General features: G+C 49.0%; 1 protein-coding gene across 1 annotated transcript in view; it reads right to left on the bottom strand.

Annotated features, from left to right (window-relative positions):
• The window catches only part of Tgfa (transforming growth factor alpha), an 81,389-nt gene that overhangs the window by 26,743 nt on the left and 28,641 nt on the right, over positions 1-26,005 (bottom strand). Inside the window, exon 4 of the mRNA XM_052172876.1 lies at positions 18,557-18,610. Within this exon, the coding sequence (XP_052028836.1) occupies positions 18,557-18,610 (54 nt within the window). The remainder of the gene's footprint in view (positions 1-18,556; positions 18,611-26,005) is intronic.

Here is a 26,005-nt window from a genome sequence, read left to right as displayed (position 1 = left end):
GAAAACCGTCAGTCATTTGTTCACAGTGGTTCTAAGACTGATTCAGTCTGTTGTTAAGGAGAGTGCTGATTCTTGCAGACACAAACTTGAGAACAGTGTGTGTGTGTGTGTGTGTGTGTGTGTGTATTCAACAGATTCAAACTCCATTGTAATGGATACTAGTTATTATGACATCTGTGCTTATGTATCCAGGAAAGGCATAACTATAAAAATATTTTTTATTTTTTAAATTGAAATATAATTATAACTTACGATTGTAGAAAGCCCCAGTATGTCCATATCATTACCTGGCACTGAGCGAGAACTCTTCTTTCTTCCTGTGTGTTTCCTGTGGGCCAGGAAGGACGTGGAGCAGGACTAAGTCCTTCTTCTAGGCAAATGGCTCTGAGAGACCTGCAGTGTCTACCATTGGCCTATGATGATGCATTTCATCATTTTAAATGATGTGTATGTGAGGGTCAGAACTGGCGCTGGGGCAGCCGGAGGCATCGGCTGCGCTGTAGCTGAAGACACAGGCAGCTGTGAGCAGCCCCACACGGAGCTAGGAATGGAGCTCGGGTCTCTGAGAATATTGTCGGGAGCAATATTCTCAGGTAAACACTGAGTCATATCTCCACCCCCGAATCTCAACCTTTTTCCTTATAGGAATTTGTAGTGATCTGGGGTATGAGTTGGAGCAAGAAGGCTCTTCTAGGAAACATTTCTGGAAAGATCTAGGACCACCATGTGTAACCTGAAGGGTTCACAGCCAGGGTCAGGCGTGCCATGGCCCCTGCTTGCTGTGGGTCTGAAGGCTCCTACCTGTTTTGCCCCAACAGCACTCACGGAAGGAGGATCCTCCACAGGAGAAATATGTCAGTCAGCTGAGCACACACCCCAAAAAGGAAAATGCCTTCAAGACAAATCAGCTAAAATTTCCTCCACGGCCTCACCCACATGCATTAGTGTCATAACAGCCAGGCACACACTGGGGTAAACACAACCCCAGAGTAAGGAGGGAGTCTGAAGGATGAGGAGAGACCAGAGCGGAGACTCCATCCATCTGTAATGACTCTAGGTTCTTGAGCCTCTCACCAGGATCACTTAAGATGCACAGAAGGCTCAAGTTCAAATTCAGTCTTTGTTCTCTTCCAAATGTCTTATTTATTATCGCCACTATGACAAAAATCGCAAATTAAATGACTTGAAAACCACACTGTGTGTTGTCTTACAATCCTGGAAGCCACAAGGTGACATGAATGTCAAGAGGCTAGAATCAAGTGGGTGTGACCAACTGCCCAGCCACTCCACAGCTTTCAGAAGTTGCCCGCATTCTTCATCCTGAGGTGCAATTCTGTTTCCGGCACACCTGACACGGAGCCCTCTGCTCTCCTGCTTGCTGGTTTTAAGGGTTCTTAAGAGACTACAATCGGACCATCAACCTGAGGTAATCCCACTTCCAAGGTCCTGCAGACTATCTGCAAAGTCCCTTTGGCTACAGAGGGAGCATAGTCATAGTTTGTGGGGCCTGGGGGTAGACATCTATGGGACTCAGTCTGTCACACCATGCAAAAGAGTCTCCTTCTGCCTGCTGTCTATAATAAGATATTCTCTACTGTGATGGCCCTTTATTTTATGTGTATGTATGTTTGCCTGCATGTATGTTTAGGCATCATGTATGGGCTTGGTGCTGCCAAGCTTGGAGGTCAGAAGGGGGCTTTAGAAGCTCTAAAAGGCAAAGCAAGAAAGAGAGAGACTCAAGTTTTTGAGTGTGGATAATCACAGTCCACACCCAACAGAATTCAGAAATTCAAACACAAGATTCTGTCTGCCGGAACCACATAAATCCAAGCTGCAAGCCCCCCCCCCCATCACACCCCCAGCTACATCTCAACATAAATGCACCCAATGCTTATTTCCTTAGGGTAAATTCTTACACGTGTGTCAGCGTGAGGGTAGGGCCTCCCTGCAAACCCTGTGACAAGCTCAGACAACCTGTCAGATCTCACACACCAACGATGCCTGTTTCCGATTCTTCCCGCTGTGTGCACCAACACCACCTCACAGGGATTTCCATTTCTTTGGAGGCCTCAAGCCTGGACATCTGTTTTGTATTTCTTGGCCTGGGGAGTTGTTATTTTACAAGACGCCCATCTGAATTCTCTGCTCATTCTCTTAGTGGGGTGTTAAGATTTCCAATTGCTCTGAGAAAGTATTTTATATGCTAAGAATATGAATTCTTTTTTGGATTCAAGAACGGAGATATTGACTGTATTTTTTTTTCTGTAGTGGCTTCTTTTGTTGCTCATAAAACTATAACCTGCTTTTTATAAGTGCTTCCCTATGTTATTCTTTAACAGTCTAGTTATTCTTTCTTTCCTTCCTTCCCTCCATCCCTCCCCCTTCCCTTTTCAGTCATATAAATATTCTCTCTCTTTTTTTTTTCTGGTACTGGAGATTAAACTCAGGGCCTCATGAATGTCAGGCAACTCCCAATATATAATGTATATAATATGTACTAAATAAACATAATACAATACAACAAATATAGCAAAAATGTTTTTGCGACAGGTTTTCATACAACCCAAGGTAACAGAGCCTTGATCTGGCACCCGCTGGATGACCCTGAACTTCTGATCCTATTGTTTCCACCTCCTGAGGGCCTGGGTTGCAGGTGTGCACCTCCACTCCATGTTTATTCAGCACTGGGGATCCAGCCCAGGGCTTTGAGATTGCTGGGCAAGCACTCTACCCACTGGGCTGCACTGCCAGCCTCTCGTTTGTATTTTCTTAGAGAAAGTTTTATGCTTCCATCTTTGAAATACTTCCACCTGCCTATATCTATTTTAAAATGTCATCTAGCTTCCAAACATAAATCTATTTATCTCAAGTGCTTACTGCCCTGTACCACCACTGTATCCCGCGTCAGCTCGCTGTGAGTGACCAGGTCTTGAAGAGTACCCAGTGTTAGGACGAAGGCCAGTAGTTGCCTCAAAACCATGGTAACCAATTCAAAACATGTAGGATGGGGGAGGGTGGGTTTCTGCCCATGGCATGAAATTCCATTGTGTAACATGTAACAGAGCCTTGATCGGCTGTAAAGCTTTGGGCTTGGAATTTCTGAACCTGCTGGGCTGGGGAGGTGGCTCAGGGGTTACGACAGTTTGCTGCTCTTGCAGAGAATGCAAGTTTAGTTCCCAGCACCCACATGGGGGCCCACAACCACCCATGACTCCAGATCCATGGGATCTGATGCCTTTTCTGGCTTCTATAGATACCTGTACTCTCATGCACAACAGCTACACACACCTCCACAGACACACAAACAAAAATATATCTTTAAAGGTGATAACTCACAAGGATATGTTATAAACAAAAAAATTAAGAGTTCCCCCCCCCAAATAACAACAATCATAGAAATAGTTTTAAGACACCCAGGGAAAGATGGCTTTCAAAGATGTTTGAAATATAGATTCTGTAGAACCCTTTGGAAGAATCTTTAACAGGTGTCTTCAGGATCTATTTGTGGAGCACCACAGGTCTTTCCTTTTAAGGAAATGTATTTAGCAGGAACTGTGCTATAGCAGCACGATGCTATAAAATCATTCTCATTGGCACATTGCCTTCAAGGGAAGACCAAGTTACTCTTTCAAAGCCTTCAGGATAAGGGAGAACTTGACTAAATGACACCAGGTTCACCTTTAAGGATAAGATATAAGATATTTAAAGACACAATGCTTCTTTAAACATGGAGAGATTTGTACCGTCACATATTCTAATAGACATAATGGAATGGAAATAATTGAAGCGTTTTAACACTGGCACAAGAAAAGTTACATCTGTAAGCCAGCATGGAAGACCCTGGAACAGATCTAGTCAACCCATGCAGCAAGGTGACATGGGATAAAGTGGCATTTCACATCTTTGGGGTCTGGGCTGGTCATGCCACAGTGACTCTGAGATGGGACCGTAAGGCCCCGAGAAGGCTGACTGTATGCTAACTATGACCACGTCTCCTGCCACTATCAACTACAGAGTAACTGGCTCAGAAGCACCCTCTCAGAGTACAGCCCAGGTAAAGCCGGGTGCAGGGGCTCACGTCTCTAACCCCTGAGCTTCTGTAGTGAGATAGGAAGCCGACTGGGAGACTCCCCGAGGCCTGTAGGCCAGTTAGCCTGACATGTGCGGCATCAAGTGAAAAGACACCCTGTCTCTAACAAGGTAAAGGCAAGGACTGACCAACGTTGTCCTGTGACCTCCACGTGTGTCCTGTAAAACATAACACGCACATAAGCATGCACTCTCGAGTGCACACAGAGTTGTTTTTTTAACGGGCGTTCTGGAGCTTTGAACTCAGTCCTCATGATTACAGTCAGCACTTTAACAAACTGAGCCCTCCCCTTAGCCTCTGCTCTTCATGTTTCGAGTTGTGGCTATTCCCCTTATGCGCAACTATTTAATTTGTGAAAATGGTAATTCGGCTCCTTTCCAGCAGGGTTAAAGCCAGTTCATAGCAAGTTACAAATTCTTTATAAATGCCATTATATTTATTCACAGTGAGGAAAATTATTAGGCACAAAAAGAAAAATAATTAAAACCAGCTTATTGTAGCATTAACTCTTAGCTCTACCAATGCTAGAAAACTGGTATTTTCTTTTCTGTCTTTTTTAAATAATCAAAACTGACTTTACAGGCAATTTTCAACTTAAAGGACAGTAGATAGAAAGTCACAAGGCGGCGTTGGTCACTGCGTCTGGGAACTGGCCTTCTATACTACACACTAGGCTGGAAAAGACGGCAGGGCAGAACCTACCGCTAGGGCCAGTGCACTAGCAAGAGTACAGACACTGGGTGTTCAAAGTAGGGTCATGCAGGAAGAGAAAGCCTCATCCGAGGAATTGCCTCCGTCAGCTAGGCCAGGGGACAAGCCAGTGAGCAGCTTCCTCTCAGTGCCCGCCATTGCTCCTGCTTGAGCTCCATCCCTGATGTCCCTCAGTGGTGCAATGTGATGGAGACTTAGAAGCCAAACAAATCCTTTCCGCCCAGTGGAAGTATGAATGAAAACAACCCCATAGGCACATCTATTTGCATGTTTAGTCCCTAGTTTATGAACTGTTTGGGGAAGGTTAGGAGGGTCGGCCTTGTTGGAGTAGTGTCACTAAGGGTGGGCTCTGAGGTTTCGAAAGCCCACCCCCAGTCTCAGTCTTTCTTTTCCTGCACCTGTGGGTCAGGATGTGAAGCTCTCGGCTATGCCCTGGCCATGCCCGTCTGTTTCCCACTGTGACGATCACAGACTAGACCTCTAAACCTCTAATCAAACGCTTTCTTTTTCTAAGAGTTGCCTTGGTCATACTGTCTCTTCTCTGCAAGAGGAGCGTAACTAAGATACCCCTTCACCCCCAAACTGCTTTTGGTCATGGTGTTTATCACAGCAGCAGATGAGAAACTAGAGTACTGTAGGTTCTCTGTGCGGATGGAATCACCAGAAAGCTTGCATGGGGTTCCCTAGGACCAGGTGTACCCATTGCTGAATGGCTGTGGGGAAGCAGCCATATGGGACACCTTATGGTGTCCTATGTCACCTGTCACCTGTGTCAGAATGAACAGGACTCAGGAAAGAGGGTTTAAAGACAGTCTACTGAGAAGAGAGATCGAGGAGAGGAAAGAGGATCCCTGATCTCACACCAAGTTATTACCAAGAGAAATGGAGGGAGCACAGACAAACCCCCAGTTACAGCTGAGGTCTGTGTAATGGTGTGGGGGATGTCCTCTGTCCTGCTCTGGCTTTGGGGTTGGATGGAGAGCTGTCCCATGCAGATGAGCTTCTACAATCCATGTCCACCCCTGCCAGGGCACGATGGCTGGTGTTTTCTGGGTGCTATAGGGAGTAGGTCCTTTCACATTCATTGGGCCCTCATGGCCACTGGCAGTTCTAAGATGCCATTTGTATTTGAGTCAGGGATCCATGGTCTTCACTCTGCCCTGCCATTCTTATGTGGCTACATTCTAGAGTCCCAGGGGAGGCTTAAGAACACCACATTCATGTTGGGGACTCCACCCCAGGCCTATGAATTAGAGTCTCAGTAGTGAGGTAGATCTGACCCATAGCAATCAAAATAAAGATGACTACTGTATACATTTATTCATAAGATCCTCATTCTAAATTCTCTAACCTACAAAATCCATAATCTGTTGTTTATTGCCAGTGCTTGGCTTGGACTAGCCACGTGCCAAGTGCTCCCCAGTGGCATGTGGCCATCATCTGGGACAGTGCGATTTCCTACACACTGGCCAGAGCTCTCAGAGGTACCTCCTTTGGGAGAGGGCACACACACCTGAGCAGCAGGGCAGGGCTGGGGGGTGGGGTGGGCTCTTCTACTTATAAAGAAAGCATTACTGAGCCAGATTGTCTTTCTTTTCTTCTTTGAGATAGTATGGCTTCAGCTGGCTTGGAGCTTGCTATATAGACCAGGCTGGCCTGGAACTCTGAGTCTAATTTTTAATGAAACAGAAGATTAAAAAAAAAATCAGCTCTAAGAGAACAGTCTCTGATCTGTCCTGCACAAGGAACAGACTAGGAACCAGTGACTGGGTGTGAGTGGTGTGTGTGTGTGTGTAAGCAGAGGTTAAAATCACAGTGGTAAGGTACCCAGAATTCTGCAACCCATCATCATCTGAGTTTGAATTTTCCACGTCTCCCACTTTCTAGTGACTTTGGGCACATTTCAGAACTTCCCCTGCGTCCAAGTTTTGTCAAGTTAAGATGCAGCTGCAAAAACTACCTCCTCCTCTGAATGGCAGGAGTTATATGATGCCAGACAGACCAATACCCAGCACATAGTAAATACTGTCAGTTCACATCTGCAGTACAAGATTTGAACATGACCAATCAATACAAGTCCATTGTGACATGTTGTTGAACTCTCAGAGCAGTTTTGATTTAATAAGATAAAATTTAATAAAGACTCAGCTACTATTTGTAGGGCTTATGTTTTTGATATTTGCTGAGGCGGGAGGATTGCTACAAATTCAAAATCAGCCTAGGTTACATATGGGCTCCAGGTCATTCTGAGCTATAGAGTAAAACCATGTGTGTGTGTGTGTGTGTGTGTGTGCATATACATATATAGGAAATCTATCTCATACATATATAATTATCTGTCTATCTATCTATCTATCTATCTATCTATCTATCTATCTATGGGGGATGCTTATTCCAAAAAGGTTGGGAAGTACTGACCTAGTAGCCCCTAGGGTTAGGATTCAGGATTCTGCCATCTATGTGCTGATTTTTATTTAATTAGGTGCTAGTTGCAAACTGCTGAGAAACTCATTTTAATAGAAGATGCCAGACTTTTATAGAGGTGCATCATAGCCTGTCACAGTATCGGGAAGATTCATTGGTGGCAGATTTCAGAGTGACACACATGACACCTTCTCTTTCTGACCTCAAAAACACCTTCCTAGATCTACTGGGCAAGGTGCAGAGGGGTAATTACCATAGTCCAAGCCCCTCAGAGTAGAGATGAGAAAAGGCTCATGGGAAAGCCTGCTGAGTGACAAAGGGGAAGGAGAAGAGGATGCTGCTTCTGGCTCCGGGCTGAAGCTCGCTCCTTTTCCCCTAGGCTCACAGACTGGCCAAAGGTCACAGAAGAGTCAGGTGTGTGAGACATCTGGGAATTGGGCCATGACTTCGAGATAAGGCACTAGACCTACAGTTCTCAACCTGTGGGTCGTGGCCAATTTGAGGGTCACCTAAGACCACCTGCCTATCAGATAATCACATTATGATTCATAACTGCAGCAAAATTACAGTTATGAAGTAGCAATGAAAATAATTTTATGGCTGGGGTCACACGACATAAGGAGCTGCATTTAAAGGGCCACAGCATTAGGAAGGCTGAGAACCACTGGGCTAGACTCAGCATGACTCTGTGAACTGTAGGCTCTGAGGCTCCACAGCTTAGAAGCTGCCCACGCCAGCTTGAGACCCCAAAGTCACTGTGTTACTTCCAGTCATCCCAGAGATGACACCTCAGTGGGAGACGGGACTGAGAGGTGAGGGACCTACTTCACTGAAAACCCAGTCCTGCCTCATTCTAGAACCCAGCTGAGGAGAAGGGCTCTGGGGACAGGGGACTTTGCTCAAAGCTGAAAACATCTTAGCTTTTAGGGAATGGGCCACTCAGACCCTGCTTCCCACCAAGCCCTAGCAAAATGTGACTAAGGCCTCAGACTGCAGCTTCAAGGGCCCCACACTGATGGGAACCTTAGTCTACATTTTCATCCAGCGAGATGACTGTCACGGCACTGAAGTGTCAGATCCACTGCCCTAGTGCTTAACTGCCAGGGATAAAATAGCCTCATAAAGACCGTCTTGTTTCACAGCACCTGCTTCTCCAACAGTGACACAAAGCACAGAGAATAGCAGGGGGCAGCAGGAGAGGATGTGGGAGGAAAGCTTCCCAAGGTCTCCTAGGCGTCCACCGTCTGTCTGCTTCACAGATGAGAGATGTGCCTACAGAAGGGGATGCAGAGAGGCCTTCCACTTTTGTTAAAAACAAGGTTTCCAGTGTACAACTCCCCTGCTTGCAAGGTGACCACTTGGTGGATGGTCCCTGGGAAATATAAGTCGAAATGTACTTAGTGCGCTCAGCTCTTGGACACCTGAGTCTGGATGTACTCAGAGCACTTCCCTTAGCATGCCACTGAGCAAAACCATCTAAAAGGACTCATTTATAATGATGTGCTGAGGGCCTTGGGCTGGGTGAGATAGCTCAGCACTTGCCAGGCAAAGCCTGAGGGTTGGAGTTTGACCCCTGGCTCCCATATAAAGTCTATCGTTGAGAACTAACTGTACTAAGCTGCCTTTGGACTTGCACACACATGTGCTGTGGCATGTGCGTCCCCCAACATCACACACATAAGTCAAGTTCTTAAGAAGTGCTACATATTTTTTGTGATTCACTTACTGAGACCGAGCACAGAGATGCTGTAGAGGAAAAACTTAGAAGCAGAAGCATCGCGATCTAGGAAAGCCTGCATTTAGTTTCTGCAAAGAGGATTGTGACTTGGGAGCCACAGGGCTGCTAAGGTAAGATCACTGACAGGAGGCACTCAACTGGATGCCAAGGTCACAGGAAGGCTGCTATACTGGGGTCAGGGCCCGGGGCCAGGCTGCAGGGCACAGTGTACCGGGTTTTCAACAATGCTAGTAGGAGAGCTCTGGACTTGGGCTAGCCTTGGCAACCACAGCAGCTGCTGGACACTGAGGACACAGAGCCGCAGGCTCACCCGCTATAAATATGTCTGCCCTTTATCTTTGCATCTGGTGATATCATTTGTAAATCTGAGGTTCCTCTTCCAATTCCTTTTTTTTTTCTACATGGAAATCATGTGTGTTTCCCTTTGTTGTCATACAGTTTATTTCCTCATCAGTAGAATTTTTCAAAACATATCTGTATCCTTGGAATTTGGGAGGTGGAGGCAGGAAAAATCAGAGGTTCAAGGTCATCCTCAACTATATAGTGAGTTTGAGGCTAGCCTGGGCTCAATGAATGCTTGTCCGAAAACAACCAATGTTTTCTTTTTGTGACAGGGTCTTTCTATATAGATAGCCCAGGCTGGCCCCAAACACCTGCCTCAGCTTCCCAAGTGCTAGAATCGCAGGCATGCTTGGCTCATTCACACAATTAAAAGTTAAAACAAAAAAAATGTATGTGTGTTTTGGGGGTGTTTTGCCTGCATGTATGCTATGTGCACCACGTGCATGTAGTGCCCTCAGAGGTCCTGGGAGTAAAGTTACAGGGGTCTGCGAGCTGCTATGTGGGTACTAGAACTGAACTCTGATTCTCTGAAGAGCAGCCAGTGCTCTCAACCAGAGTCATCTCTCCACTTTCTCACCAGCACAGGTTTGAAGGGAGCCCTCTGCCCACCTGTTCTGGAGCTGCTTCCTGCTTTAGACATTTAAAGACTCCTCTTTTCACTCCCACGGGGAATAACCTAACTCTGTCACTGTTTTTATAACGCAGATTCCCTACAAGGGCCAAGATGGAGCACACGCTGTGCACAATGTTAAAGTTCGTGTTTAACAGGTGTACACTAAGCTGCTCTCAAAGGCCAGGCTGGGCTACCTAGGAAGACCTTGTCACAACCTGCCAAATCTCAGAAAGATCACCCCGGCTTCCACATCCATCAGCAATAGATGCTGCCAGCCCATGACAAGTGCATGAGATGTCCCAAACTCCAGTATCAGTCTTGACAACATGACAGCTTAACAGAGTAGCATCCTTGATGTCTGTCTCCTCACGGAGTGGAAGGTCTTGAGGAAGTGGCTTATTTCATCTTACTCTTCCAGATCACCGTCCATCATTGAGGGAAGTCAGGGCAGGAATTTGAACAGGAAGAGGAGGCAGAGGCCATGGCAGAACACCGCTGGCTTCCTCTCTGGCTCATGCTTATATACCCCAGGACCACTGGCCTTGGGATGGTGCTGCCTGCAGTAGGCTAGACCGGCCTATGCCAATTAATAACCAAGACAATCCCTCACAGACATGCCTACAGACCAACCTAATAAAGACAACCACCCAACTGGAGTTGTTTCAGGCGATTCTAGGCTGGGCCCACTAGACAGTTAATCCTTACAGCAATCAGACATTGAAGGCGGCAAGTTGCTCAGCAAACATCTGCTACGTAGAATGATTTCCAGGTCATTTTGGACTTGGGGTGCTGGGCTCCTCTTTTTCAGGTCTAACTATGGAGTCTGCCTTCTTCCTCAGCCTCTCTGCCCTCTGGCCCTTTGTCACCCTGCAGGTTTCCTCTTCTGCTTCTGCCAACCGGATTCTTAACTAAGAATCAGACTTCACTAAGGCAGACACAGAATGGCTGGCCTAGGATGTTCTCATGGAAAACAGAGTAATGGCCCAGTCTTTGCATGATCCCTGGATCTCTGCATGTGTCCTAATACCTGTGTTCCTTGGGCCAGCTGGGGCACCCAGTATTTTCCCAACAGGACTCTGAGACCAACTCTGTAAGCTGCCACTTTTTGCATAGGTGGATGGTGGGAGGGTGAGAGAGTGCTCGGTTTTGTTGCTGCTACTTTTTTTTTTGTAGGACATAGGTTCTGCTTTTGACAGAATTGCTGCCTAAAATAGATTCTTTCCTTGGCCATACCACAGTCACAGCTTGGGAGAGTGGCCAGTCAGGTGGAAAGTCTGCTTAGCACCCAGTTGTAGCAAGGCACAGTTCAATGAAATGGATTAAAACTGTCCATTTGGGAACTAGGGCTAAGAGCGCAGAGTCTTCATAGAGTTCAAGTGTGGCTTTCTTGAGAGAAGTCTGTCATGATCTGCCCTGGTTCTGTCAGCGTTTGGGATGTCACAATCATTGCAATCAGCCAGGCACGTTGGCATCACCCTGTAATCCCAGCCCTTGAGAGGTGGAGACAGGAGGATCAGGAGTTCAAGGCCAGAGCCCTCAACACAGCAAGTCAAAGATCAAGGCCTCAACACAGCAAGTCAAAGTTCAAGGCCTAGCCGGGCGTGGTGGTGCACGCCTGTAATCCTAGCACTTGGGAGGCAGAGGCAGGCGGATTTCTGTGTTCAAGGCCAGCCTGGTCTACAGAGTGAGTTCCAGGACAGCCAGGGCTACACAGAGAAACCCTGTCTCAAAAAAACAAAAAAAACAAAACAAAAAAAAAGATCAAGGCCAGTTTGGGCCACACGTGATCCTGTCTCCAAAGACCAAACCGAACCAGACCAGACCAAAGGTAGGGCTAACACTTAGTTCTCCTCAGGGCTGGATACGATGAATTCCCTCTGGCAGAATGTTCTCAGCAATGTGTGTAAAATAGATGTAAAACACAATATAATAAGGTGTCCACAGGCCTAGACTCTAAAATCCTGTGGATTTTAGCACTTGCCTTGCTTCCGCTAGGCAGAAAAAGTTGATGGCTGCTGGCCTATCCTAGCTCCACTAAAACACGCCCTTAGCACACACCCAGTGCCAAGCACCCCTTCCTCTGCTGGCATCATTGGATCAAGGCCCTCAGCCCGCACAAGCTTAGGTCGGAGGCTTCCATAGTTGACAGCCTATTTCTGTTCTTACCAGGTAGCTCAGATGTTTACCAAGTGACCACTGTGTTGTGCTCAAACTTATTTATGTGAGTTGTTCTAATTATTGTATTTGCGTAACTTAATTATGCATTATGTAAATTAACAAACTATCTGCACAGAAGGAGAGAGCTACTGTTCATGTGAGTTGAGGGTTTTGGAAAGGCCTGCTGCAGATGAGCCTATTAAAGCTGATCTGCTGTCAAGTCCCATGTAGGGGAAATGAGGGGCAGAGACAGGAGAATCCTTGAAAGTGCATGGGCCGGTTAGCCTGACAACTGCAGGGGTGGTGGTGGGGGGGTGGAAGGGGTGGGGGAAGTATAGAGACCCTTTCTTGGACAAGGCGACAGTCACAGATTGACACCCAAGTCCTTGCCCTGTACACTGAATGCCTCTATTCCATGGGAGTCCATGAATGCTTTTAAATGTTGGTCATGTCCCTACTAGAGTCACTCTGTAATTCAGAGTCTGAAAATCCATCGACTTAATCCCTTTCCTTTATTTCAGTGATAGGAAAAAGGGGTACAGGGAAAGTTGAGGGCTTTGTAAATGTCTCTTAGCCAGCTCCTGGAGCAATCAATCTCTTACTGTGGTCTGCTTTCTGGAGAAGGGTTTGTTTGAAAAGCAACAGACAGCACAATTTCTTCTGCAAAGATTGGGGCTGGGGGATGGCTCACTTGGTACAGCGCTTGCCGAGAAAGCATGAAGGGTCGAGCTCACATCCTCAGCACCCATCAGCTGCAGAGATACAAACCTGGAATCCCAGCCCTGGGGAGGCAGAGACAAAGATCCCTGGTGCTTGCTGTCCCCACCAGCCCAGCCCGACTGAATCAACAAACTCTGGTTCTGTGAGAGATTTTGTCTCAAAAAATAAGGTGGGTGGCTCAGCAGTTAAGAATGCTTCCAGTCTTGCTAGGACTGGGGTTAAGTTAGGGTTCAGTTTCCAGCACCCACACGGTGGCTTCCCAGTCATTTGGACCATAGTTCCAGGGAATTCAACCCTTTTTCTGGATCCTGCAAACTCCTATACACAGAAAGTAAACAATCATAGGTAGGTCTATGTACAAAAATGCAGAGAAAAACCTTAGAACCAAAACCAGAGACAAAATAAGGTGGCAAGCCATTGAGAATGCTGCCGTATGTCTGCCGGCCTCTAGTCTCATTGTGTATGTACAAATACAAGCAGGCATGTACACCACACGTGCACATGCACACACACACACACACAGACACACACGGTGAGAGAGAGAGAGAGAGAGAGAGAGAGAGAGACAGAGAGAGAGAGAGACAGAGAGAGAGAGCGAGAGCAGGTAAAATGAGGAAGTAGGTGACGAAGGAATGCACCTTGGAAGCCAGGAAGAATCATTCCACCCAGCTGCTCCTCTATGCAAGCACTACGCAACCACACACAGGTGTGTGTGTGTGAGTGTGCGTGTGCGTGTGCGTGTGCGTGTGTGTGTGTGTGTGTGTGTGTGTGTGTGTGGTTTTATCCCGCACTGTGGCACAGCAGGCCTCTTGTGTGAGAGACAGAGATCTGGAACAGGTGAACTGTGTACCCGGGTCAGACACGTGAGCTTTCTAATTTTAGAATGACTTCAACTTCACGTGTGGGAAAACTGCAGACAAAGGAATCGGGAAGCAGTTTGAAGTTCTGAAAAGCTTTTGTTGAAGGAGTGAGCAGAGGGGCGAGGCCTGGCCTGGCTGACGGGCTGGTTGGCGGACTGGCTGGCAAGGCTAGCCCTGTTCCCTCTGCTTTGTAAACAAGCAGAACCTTCAAAGGCTTTCCCCTCTAGTCTGACCTGCCCTCCTCCCTTGGAGCCCTGCCAGGATTCTCATCTCAGCACACTGAAGCCCACAGTGCCCACTGATACCTAACCTGGGCACTACCTCCCCACGCACGTGAGGATGGTGAGATGCCCTATGAAGACCCCCATGGTGATGTTTCTATGTTCATCATTTTTGAAAAGTCTTCCAGATACTAAATCTGACAAGCCAGTAAACACAGGGAGGCCAGATTCCATAGACACTGGTCGGGCGAAGCATGAGGAATCAGAGGTGTAGACAGCCCATCTGAGGAGTGTGCAGATGGGTAGGAACTTGGCTCCCAGGGGCCCAGAGGGGCCCTCACCACACCTTCTTGGTCATTACAGTGAGTGTCATGAGAAAAGAACCAGATGAGCGGCCCGGGATGTGCAGTCCTGCTGAGGGCGAGGTGAGCGGCTGCGGACAGCTTTGTACCCGGGTGCATTCCGTCCTTTTAAAGGGGGCATTGAAAAGTGCCTTTTGAAGATAGGTCAGAGCTTTTTCCTGGGGAGGGTGTAGCCGGTGTTCTAAGCTGTGGGTGCCAACGCCCTCACCTGCCTCCAGCTGATGTTTCTCTTTGACTTTTATAAACAGACAAGGATAAATGTTTATGTCTCAAACTTGAGGACATTGATTTCACTCCTGTGGCAGTTTATGGTCTAAATGACACACTGAGCATTCAGTGACACTCCCAAGAAAGGTTCTCAGGCTGTGTAGTCACCTGCCAGGTTTATCCCTGGAGGGTCAGGAAGAGATATCTGATTGTAGGATTCTAGCAGGCAGAGGGTTAGGATCTGAAGATATAAGAACATCTTTGGGATACAACATCCCTGGAGAATCAAATGCATCTGTATGAAGCAAGGACCTGACCATACTGAAACCCACAGATGCTCAAGTCCTTACAGGACATGATGTAGATTATACATGGACATTACACTCATGTTCCCACACATTTAGTAATTTGTGTGTGTGTGTGTGCATATGTGCACATGTGTGCATGGAGGCCCAAAGTTAATATCACTGTTCTTCACTGTATTGTTTGAGGCAGGGAGTCTCACCGTTTCAGTTCACCTAACTTAGCCAGCTTGTCCTAAGATGTCTCACCTCCTATGTGCTGGGATTACAGGGAACCCCATGCCTGTCCATTTCCTTTGTGGGTTCTGAGGATCTGAGCCCTGAACTTCACAACTGAGCCAAGTTATCTCCCTAGCCCCTCCTGTGCATTTAGAACAGCCTCTTCATTACTATATACACAAACAGCATACACAGTGGCCATACTGTTGCTGTTTTGTCAGCAGTTTGGGGAAGAAAGTCTATACACGTTAGCTATGCTTTCCGTTTTCCCAGGTATTTTTGATCCGTTTATCCTTTGGCTTTAAGATGCAGCATCTGCAGCTATGGAAGGGCAACAGCTCTGCACGGCAGTTAGACCTCCGCACCCTGCCTGGCTCCGTGCAGGCATCACCACTTGATCCCTGACTACAGTGCTCCCTAAAAACACGAAGGCATCCTCAGGATCTCCCGACCGGGCCTCCAGGCCTCTGCTTGCCCATCAGGACAGCATGTGGAGATTACCAGGCTACTGCTCAGCCCAGTCCCACAGATGAGGGAACTAATCTAAGCAGATACTTGGGGACTAACATCTCAGGAACTTGGAAAGTCTGAGAACAAGTGGGCCCCACCACAGGATCCTGGCCTCCTCCCCAAGGCCCCGTGTTCTTCACCGTTCCACCCAAAGTAAATGCCTGAGAAGCGTTGGATGATGCAACCCAGTTTCCCACACCTCTGGGCCCCTCCACCCTCCATATTCAGGACTCTAAGAGAAAGGAACAAAATAAGATCTTACCAAGAAATGTCCAGGGCAACTGTCTGCTCCAATGGTATGCATGTTTCCCCCAATGCATAAAAAAAGCTCCTGGGACAAACCCTGTGCTCCTCTAAGCCTGTGTCCCACCCTTGGTTGGCACGTGGAGCCTGCAATTTCCTCTCCACAATTCACCCTGTGAGTGCCAGAGGCTGTTTGCTGCACAGTTGTTGTTTGGGGATGTATCAAAACTGAAGGTAGACCCATTTGCTTCCAGTTCTGACCAGCAGAGTGCAAAGTCGTGCCTGTCTGCTACAGCCCTGAAATTCCTCATCTTAACACCTGATGGAAGCTTCTGGAATTTAGAATATGAGCCCACCGATACTCAGGGCATAGTGGGAGGGGAGTTCAGATACTGAAGTCATTCAGTATATAAATAAATACATTTTTCAAAAACAATGTTCACCTGAAAAGAAGTACAAGTATCAGGCAACATAAGAAAACCCCAAACTAATCACAAATGGAACCTGAGGGCTAGGGAGATGGTCTAGTCGGTAGAGTGCCTGCTGTTCAAGTGTAGAGATCTGAGTTCAGTGCCCAGAACCACCTTAAAGAGAAGGATGTGGCTGAGTGCTTTTAATCCAAGTGCCCGGAGGCTGAGTCAGAAGGACCTTGCTGGCCAGCTGGCCTAGTCCAGTTCGTGTGCTTCAAACCACTGAGAGACCCTCTCTCCAAAAAGATGGACAGTGTTTCTAAGGATGATAGTCAAAGCTGTCATCTGGCCTCCACGTGCATGTGAACACATGTATACCTATGCACACATGAAGCTAAACATGCAAAGGAACATGTGAGCAGCCCCCACCTCACCTATGCATACATGAACCTAAAACAGGGACATGTAAATTGATCCACCCTCAGGATTTCAGCCCTAGGGGAGGCAGATTGGGGTGGGACAAAATAAGCAGTCCTATCAGGAAAGTCACTTAAAAGAGGAAAAGTGAAAAGAAGAAGAAGAATTAGAAGAAGAAGAAGAAGAAGAAGAAGAAGAAGAAGAAGAAGAAGAAGAAGAAGAAGAAGAAGAGGAGGAGGAGGAGGAGGAGGAGGAGGAGGAGGAAGAGGAGGAGGGGGAAGGGGGAGGAAGAGGAGGAGGAGGAGAAGAGGAGAAGAGGTGGAGAAAGCGAGACAGGCAAACCCTGCTTAGTCACCCAACCTTTGGAGAGTTCACTATGACACAGTCACCACTGTTTGAACTTGACTGCTGGCCCCTCCCCCTGAGTCTCAGGACCCAGGTTATAAAGTATGCAAAACCAAAGAAAACCAGTCCCACATCTAAATCATCCACCCAACTGAGAGCAGCCAGAGGCTGGCCAGGTAGCCATCTTGCTTGTTCCCAGGGAAGTGGCTTGGCACCATCTGTACAGCACACAGTGTGGCCTCTGCTTTGGCCTGTCAGCCTTGGCCTCCAGGAGTGCTTAGCCACAGCAGTGTCAGACAGCAGAGCAGGGGACTGAGCAGATCTGGGGGCCTCTGTATGAGTGGGGGTAAACCCTAAATGCTTGCTGATGTTGGACACATTCCCCCAGGAGGAGATCCAGAAGGGAAAGAGGGAACTGAGGCTTGGGGTGGGGCAGGCGCGGCCATTTTTCTGGCTAAGGACTGGGTTTGCCTGGAGAGCCTGCAGCACTCTAGAGAGGCTCAGCAGGAGCCACTCCAGGGCCCCAGGGGAGCAGACTCAAGCAGGATATCCCTCTTTGTTTATGTGATCAGAGACTTGAAGGGGCAACATTGCCAAGAGTGTCTTTCCAGCCAATGGCTACATTAGCATTTGCCACCAGCCCAGCTTGTCTCCAGAGAGTGACTCAGTAGCCAGCAGGTCTTCATTCCACCTGGCTGGCCCACCCCCAAAGCCTGCACGCTTCAGGTGTAGTTTGGTCTAGAAGGGTGCAAGGCAGAGCAGGGCCACATACACAACATCTCAGTCCCCCGGGGTGGCCTGGTGATATTTCCATCGGGAACCAGAACAGGTGGCAGCTCCTGCTTGGCCTCCTGTCCAAGGTCCCTCCTGCCCAGGCTGTAAGTGCTGCTGTGGCATCTGGTACTTGCCAGATGGCTCTGTGGGTAAGTGCCTGTCATACAACCATGAGTACCTGAGTATGTGCACACGCTCCTGTCCCAACACACAGCAAAGCAGGAATCACGATCATTAAGATCACCCTCAGAATGCACAAACAGAGGTCACAAGCTAGGAGCCCAGGAAACAGAATGGGTTTCCCTGGGACATGGAGAAGGTGGGGGCGTTGTCTCCCAGCTCTTAGGGGTACACACACACACACACATACACACACACACACAGAGAGAGAGAGAGAGAGAGAGAGAGAGAGAGAGAGAGAGAGACAGAGAGAGAGACAGAGAGAGAGAGACAGAGAGAGAGAGACAGAGAGAGAGACAGAGAGACAGAGAGACAGAGAGGCAGAGAGAGAGACAGAGAATATAACTAAACCTAAACAAAGAAATAACCCTAAACAAAGGTGTCACTGGGCAGAATCGGGCAGGAGCTTCAGAAATCTAATCATCACGTGAGCTGATAAAGTATGGACAGCTGCAAGTTCTTCCTGCAGGCCCCATTTCACCCGCTCACCTGGGCGTCTACACAGGTGAAGGGCTCTGTGACTAGGTGGCCCCTGAGGGAAGCATGCACAGCCCCCTTGAGCCAAAAAAGGCCTTCCAGGAGGCTCTCCTCTGTCTGCTCAGAGGAGACAGACAGGGTTCAAGGTCAGGGACACGTCCCAGGGAGGGAACTCTCCAGATGAGAGGCAGGGCCCATACCCCACCCACAGACAAGGAGGGCAGGTGGACTCACCACTCAGGGGGGATGTGCTGTTCTCCAGAGCCTCGCACACAGCTAACAGGAAACCTGTTGGGGAAGAGAGGACAGGTAAGTGTCTCCTCAGAAATGGATTTCCTTGGAGGCCAGGCCCTTTGAAAGGCAAAGACTTTAGAATGTTATGAAGGGGCTGATGGTTGTGTCTGGCGACCTACTTTGAGGGGCTCAATGAACAGGAAAACAGAAGGCTTTTGTGCCAAGACCAGGGGAAATACACTCGTGGGAGGGAGTAGAGGGAACTGTCCGTGTCTTTCTCTGTAGTCTCTCTCCTTGGGTTGTGTTTGCTAGGTATGTTGTTGCCGACTTTTGGGTGTGAGGGTACGGGTTGGGTACAGTACTTCCATACTCACACTGGGCCCCTGTGTGACACTTAGACTTCCCTCTAGCTGAAGCAATGTGCTGAGACACAGCTGGGGTCTAGCTGGGGTCTAGTGAGGAGTCTCTGCTTCCCTGAGGCCTGCTGTTCCTAGCCAAGGAGGATGGGAACCGCAGAGCATTGCACCATCACAAACAGATGTATGAAGACCCTGGCTGAGGACACATGATAAGAACTGTCACCACACTCTACTCTTCCTTGAGAGGTCATGGGGTGTACTCAGACATGTCCAGGCCCCATTAGGTACTGAGCATGGTAGGGACAATGACCCATGAATGGAAGTCCAGTGACAGTACTAGGCAGGACCCTGGGAACTAAGGTTCCTATTGGCTTCCCTCATAAGGCACAGACTCTAAGATACTCGTAAGGACTCCAAGACACACAGTGTCAAACCCACACACAGAGCCTCTCCATGACCCATAAAGCCACCTCTGCCAACAGGTGACCCGTACGTGTCCTCATGTTACAGTGGTGGAAGTTTCTGGAAACAGAACAGTAAGTTCTCATAAAAAGGAAGCTCTTGTGAGTTTGGAAGGCAGAGATATGCCTCGGGCAGCCCAGCAGAGGAGGCTGGGCCTCAGGAGGACCATTCTAGAAGACTGATTCCCTAAGCCACTGCAGAAATCAAGATAGGTCTTGTTTGCCCCTCTACCATGCGATCTCTGAGGGTGCAACAGAGGACTCCTGTGTCTCAGAGGAAGCGTTTCCTTCCTACAGCCCACATGTTCACAGGATTCCCCAGACACGTTTCAAAGGGACATCTGCCATGCATATACCCAGGGTTTCATTCCTGCCAGAGCCAGAAGTTGGGGTTGTACCTTCAGAGCGGTAGGACAGTCACATCCTGACACTGTGGGCACTGCCTCAAACCACTGTGGGCTGAAGTCAGTGACCCATAATCAGTCAAAGCTGACATGGAGGTGCCTGGCATACCTCAGGACAGGGAGTATGACCAGCCTGTCAGGAACTGTCCCCAAACTATTGAAGGATCCTGACGCCACTTCCCTGCCTGAACCCTTTCTGTCAGGGCAAATTGCACAAACCCAGCACCGAGCCTGGCCCTGCCAGCTTCTAGAGCAAAGATGGGGGATTGCGTGTGTGCTAGGGCCAGCCCCTTGCCTGGCACAAAACTCCATCACCCCCCTGCTTATTTCTCTCCTGTCAGCTACCAATCACCAAACTCATGAGGGCATTTCAGGAATTAATTAATGGCTACAGAGAACACATGTTCCTCTGAGGAACAAACAACACTTTGCTTTTATTTATGATCCTAGAAAGGTGACAATAACAGTTCCCTTCTGTACTCTCAGCTCCCATGATGCCTTAGTTCCCCTCTAGTTTCTGCGGGCCTTGGGCTAGGCAGAATGAGGCCGAGCCTCTCTTCTCAGGTGAGGTTCCACCATTCCACAACCTACACAGGTTTCTGTATTCTTGTCTTGTCCGGTTCACAACCCTAGATGTAGGTTCTTCCCAGTCATGCCCCCTGCCCTTGGGGATGCCCAAGAAACATTCAGAAATCTGCCCAAGTTCCTATGCTAAGTTGAGACTTGAGTCTGCCCACTTGTAATGTGCAAGACACTGTTAAGTGACTGTGCCCTGGCTGGTCTGACATACCAAGGGGTGTGTTTCCACCCAGTATGACCTTTCTGGCTTAATCCGTAGACCTGGCAGTCTTCCAGAGGCCACAACCTTACCTCTTGAGATTTTTCTCCTTGCCCTCAGTCTTCCCATAAGCCAGGCCTGAGGGCTGCTTCATCTGTATGTGCTGGGGTGCCAGCAGCACCCCAGCAGCCTGGTGTCTGAAGGCCTTCTAGGAACATGTGGCCTTGGCAGACATGAGGCTCTGAGAAGCCAAGGGGCCACCACAGAGCTGTCTGTTACTACTGGGTCTCAGAAAGATACAGTCTAGGCTCAGACTCAGCAGCAGGAAGGAGCCATTAGTCCCGCCAGGCTGAGTGTCAAAGCCACCTGGCACTGCTCCTGAGGATGGGAAGGCAGGCTGTAGGGCCACCCAGCCAGCTCTCCTCCCTCGAGGACAGGCGTTCTTTCAAGGCTCTCCTGCCAGGGTCTCATTCTCATGTCTAAGTAGCTACAGAGTGGGGAAATCCCAACTGCAGACTTAAAAAAAAAAAAGGGAGGCCAGCGGGTAGCGTTGAGGTAAAAGCCACACACAGCGGAAGTGTATCTTTAGGAAAGTGTGGTCTGCTCCCAACACACTGGGACCTGGGCCTCAAGGCAAGGGGAACTCTCCACACTTATAATACTGCTGTTTGCCATTCAGAAGCTATTGACAGAAACAAGGCTAACTCATGCTTTGTGGGGTTGCAGAAGTGGAGCCACGCCCAAGCCTATCCATGATGGGATTGTAGGAAATGCCATTTTGAGGCTGGGCACTCCTGTTCTGCTGGGTCCTAGAGCAGGGGTATCTACACGTCAGCCCCACGCCTGACTGAGATGGACAGCTCTGGACAGGGACATCCCGGGACAGGACCCTCTATCCTCACTGCTCTTCATTTAACAATCACTTCTTCTGGGGACACTCAGCTATAGTGGCCAGTTCTGAGAGAAGAGTCTCGAGGCTCCTGGCTGCCCCAGTAGAGGGGAGCATGTCTACCTTGGCCTCTACTGCAGCCTGGGTTTGCTCCTAGGGTTTTGCCTCCTCGACTGAATGGTTCAGTGGGGGCCTAGCAAGAGCTCCACGTCGCTCCTGTGTTTGGACCTCTATGCTTGGCTTCAGAGGGAAGGACAAGGTTGGGAGAGGCTCTAGGGTCAAAGAAGGATGGGGAGGTGAACCATGGTCACAGCAGGCACCTTTGAGTGCAGATGCTCTGGGTTCAAGAACAGCATGGGGTGGGGGTGGCCAGGAGCCGGCCTAGAGTGGACAGGATATGCGAGCTTGTGGAGGGCTGCTAGCTTTTTTCTTCCTCTGTATCTCATTTGAGGAACAGAGGAGGAGCCACGGGAAGATGTAAATAGCCGCCCAGTGGGGCTCTGCAGCTTAGCACAAGGTCACCCTGGCTTCCAGTGGTACAAGAATTCTTGTGAATGGGTGACCCAGATTCTAGGCCCTGCCAACACAGACCAGTAAGGATCTTGCCTTACAAATTCCTGAGTGGAGAAGAGCCTCCCTCTCTCTCCTGGGACGAGGTGTCAGTTCCCACTTGGCCCTGCTCCCAGAGGTGCTGTGCACCAGCTTCTTCAGGAAGCCAGGCAAGGCTGCCGAGGAACCTCGGAGGAACTGGTCAAACAGGACAGAGAGAACTCTGGGGACAGTGAGGCCAGGTGTTTGGAAAGACAAGGGACCCAAGAATGAGTCACTTAAACAGATGGCCTCATGGGACAGAGAGCTCTTCTGTAGCCACCCTACCTCCAGAGAGGTCCACCAAATCACAGGAGGGACCTTGACATCCACGAAGAGAATTTGGTGGGGAACTCACTGGCAAAGGCCAGTGCTGTGTCAGGAGGTGGGTCCTGAGACAGCGTGGAACTGGAGTTGCGGATGGTTGTGACCTGCCATGTGGGTCTTAGGAGTGGAACCTGGGTCCTCTGGAAGAAGAAGGAAGTGCTCTTAACTGCTGAGTCATCTTTCCAGCCCCTTGTTAGTTTGCAGGGACACAGGGCATTTGCCTGGCCTGGAACTCCAGTGAGCCCCAGGAATCTGCCTGTCTCTGATTCTCTATGCTGGGATTTCAAATGCATACCATCGGAGATGGCTTTTTTCCATGGGTTCTGGGGATCTAACTCAACTCTTCATACTTGCAGGGAACCTACCATAATGATCAAACAATCTTACTGGCCAAGTATTTTTTTTTTTTAAGTTTTGGAATTTTATTTTGGATTAGTTGTATGTAGATGTTGAGATATCTTGGGAACAGGAGCAAAGTCACAAATAGAAAATTAATTTGTTTCATATGTACGTCCTATGAATAGACTCAGTGTCATTTGGTTCAGTAACTTTAGGGGGGCTGGCCTGGTGACTGCGACCCATTCCAGAAGATCAGATGTGGAATCTTCCTCTTGAAGCTTCACGTGAGCACTTAACACCTTTCAGGCTTTGGACCTCGGGTTTTCAGACCAGGGATACACAGCGTGTGTAAAGCTTCTATTTTGGAGGTAAGAAGGTGCCAGCATAGCACCAGGCTGCGACTCCATCCCAAGCACTATGTGAAACCAGGTGTGGTTGTGCCTTCTGTAACCCCAAACTCAGGAAGTAGAAATGAGAGTATCAAAGTTCAAGGCCATCCTCAGCTACACGGGGGAGGTTGAGGACAGCTCTGCTACTTGAGTCCTTGTCTCAAAAGATAAAAACAAAACCATCCCCCTCCAAGGCCGAATCCCTCCCCTCCCCTTTTGGCTAGGACAAGGCATGCTCAGTAGAATGGGGGAATCCAGGCAGACAGGAGCCCAGAGCCCGGGTTTGCCTTCGGCTGTGTTCTCTTTAGGAAGTCCTCCTCCTCTTCCTCTCCTCTCTTCCCCTCTTCCTCCTCTTCTGCCATTGTGGTTCAGGCAGGTCTTGAATTCAGAGCAAACCTCCTATCTCAGCCTCCTGAGAGCTAGGATCAGAAGCACGTGCCACCATGCATGGTCCAGTTTCTTTTGTCCAATCTGGGACTCTGTCTTTAGGTGGCAGAGCTGGTTGTGTGACTGGCCAAGTCTCCAGATTACAGGAAACTCTGAAGACAGAGGGCTGCCCACCTTCTCGGCCAGCTAGCTGGGGGAGAACCTTGGTTTGACCCTTCTGAGTAAGTCCTCTGACTGAATTAGGGGTCAGGCAACTACCTGCTCATAGTCTCAGCAAGGGGTGACTTTATGATAATTTTATCTTCCATTTTTACATGGAATAATGCGAGCTCTCAGCCCTGGATGAGATATCAAATCACGGTACTTCCCACTTCTCTAACTGTGGTACAGACGAGATAGTTTACTAGTCTCTCTGGGAGTCACAGCCCATAAGAGTCAGCGAGCTTGGGTCCCTCAGTGGCCTGCCCTACCAACCGCTGGGGTCCCTTAAGCGGCTAATTTCATGTTGGCAAGTCTAAGGCAGTATCTTTTGGTGACCCTTTGGTGATTGTATGCCAGTGGTTTGCAGCCTATCTTCCAGCATTGAAAGTTCAAAGGAACTTTCCACATCATTCTAGGTCTAGGAGACCCTCAGGGACCGACAGGTGGAGAAGAGGCAAAGGGCTGGGCATCCCGGCCTCTGTGTTTCTGAATTCTGATATAGGTTTGCCTAGACTTTGCCACAGACCTGGGTTCATGCCCTTATCAGTCAGTAACCCAGGAGCTTTGACACACTCTAAATGTGCTAAGCCTTGAAATTCTTCTGCTAAACAAGAATAGGATCTCCTCAGAGGACTTTGGCAAAGGTGAAATGAAATGGGCACATCATTTCCTTGGGGCACTGTGTGCCCACTGGCCCTGGCAGCCGACATGATTACCTCTGATGCTGCTTCTTCATGCACCAGAACTCTCCAGAATTCAGGAGAGGAGCAGCAGTTGCCCCACCTTACCCTCCCTCAGGACTCCTAAAGGGGACTGCAACAAAGGGACCACTTGAGATCCAGGGTCACGCTGCTGAAGTCCACTGGTATGACAGGACACTGACCTTGCTTTGAGGATTTTTTTAGTCACTGTCTACTTACGCCAATGAATCAAACACTGAGCAAACGTCTACACAGCAAGAAAAAGAGAGCCAGACTGGGAGGAAGATGTGAGCAGCAGGAAGGAGAGGGGGAAAGAAAGAGAAAGAAAGGGAGAACTAAAGGATGTGGGTCTGGAGATGGCACAGCGGTTAGAGCAGGTCCTGCTGTCACAGGAACTGAGTTTGGGTCCCAACACCCACATCTTGTGGCTCACAATCTCCTGTAACTCCAGGGGATCCAGAAGCACCTTGGGACCTGAGCTCAGGTGTATACACACACACACACACACACACACATACACTTAAAAATTAAAATAAATCTTTTTTTTAAAAAAAAAAAAAAGGAAAAAAGGAAGTAAGAAATCTAAGACCTGTGATCTCCCCTCTAAATATTCAAGACACCTGGGGCAGTGGCAGTGTCCCCAACTCTCACATTGAAGACAGTATAAGCTGCCAAAGTCACTGAGACCATCCCAGATGCTTGTCCTGACTCCTGCCCCAAACACCATCTCCAGCCTCACCCTCCCTCCAACAGGGCCTGCTCCCCAAGTCACAAGGTCAAAAATAAACTCATGTCTTCCTCCGCCTCCTCCTGTTTCGGGCAGGGCTGACTACGACTAGGTCAGCCCCTCCCTCTATATTGCAATCCAAGCCAAGCCCTCCTACACAGCCAGCCCCCACATGGACACTTCAGCCATCCCTGGATCCTGGGCCTCCCCAGTCTAGGCCTCAGTGCCTCTCAGTGAAGCACAACAGTTGCCAAACCAGTTCTTCTGAGGCCTTCCCGCCAGAGGGAGGGAGGGAGGGAGGGAGGGAGGGAGGGAGGGAGGGAGAGAGAGAGAGAGAGAGAGAGAGAGAGAGAGAGAGAGAGAGATGGGAGGAGGGGGAGGGGGAGGAAGAGGGGGAGGGGAAGGGAGGAGAGGGAGAGGAGGAGGGGGCAGAAGAGGAGGAGGCTGAGGAAGAGGAGGAGGGGAGGAGGATGAAGAGGGTGGAAGAGGAGGAGGGAGAGGGAGAGGGAGAGGGAGAGGGAGAGGGAGAGGGAGAGGGAGAGGGAGAGGGAGAGGGAGAGGGAGAGGGAGAGGGAGAGGGAGAGGGAGAGGGAGAACTAACCTTGGACCAGCTCCTTTCCCAATTCACAACCCAGGCTGGAGTCCTGAGCAAGATTTTAAACACCTAGGCTGAAAAGTCAGGCATGGTGGTGCTCGATCACCTTCTGCTACATTGTGAGTCTGCTACAATGTAGCAGGTCATCCTCTGCTACATTATGAGTTTGAGGCCAGCCTCTCCCAAAGGAACAACAACGACCCCCCCCCCCATATCCAAATACACATACAGACACACACATACACACACAGAGACACACACACACACACACACACACACACACACACACACACACGGCCACAGG

Source organism: Apodemus sylvaticus, chromosome 2, assembly GCF_947179515.1.
Source record: "Apodemus sylvaticus chromosome 2, mApoSyl1.1, whole genome shotgun sequence".
NCBI classification, from domain to species: domain Eukaryota; kingdom Metazoa; phylum Chordata; class Mammalia; order Rodentia; family Muridae; genus Apodemus; species Apodemus sylvaticus.
This window is presented reverse-complemented; position numbering and strand designations above follow the sequence as displayed.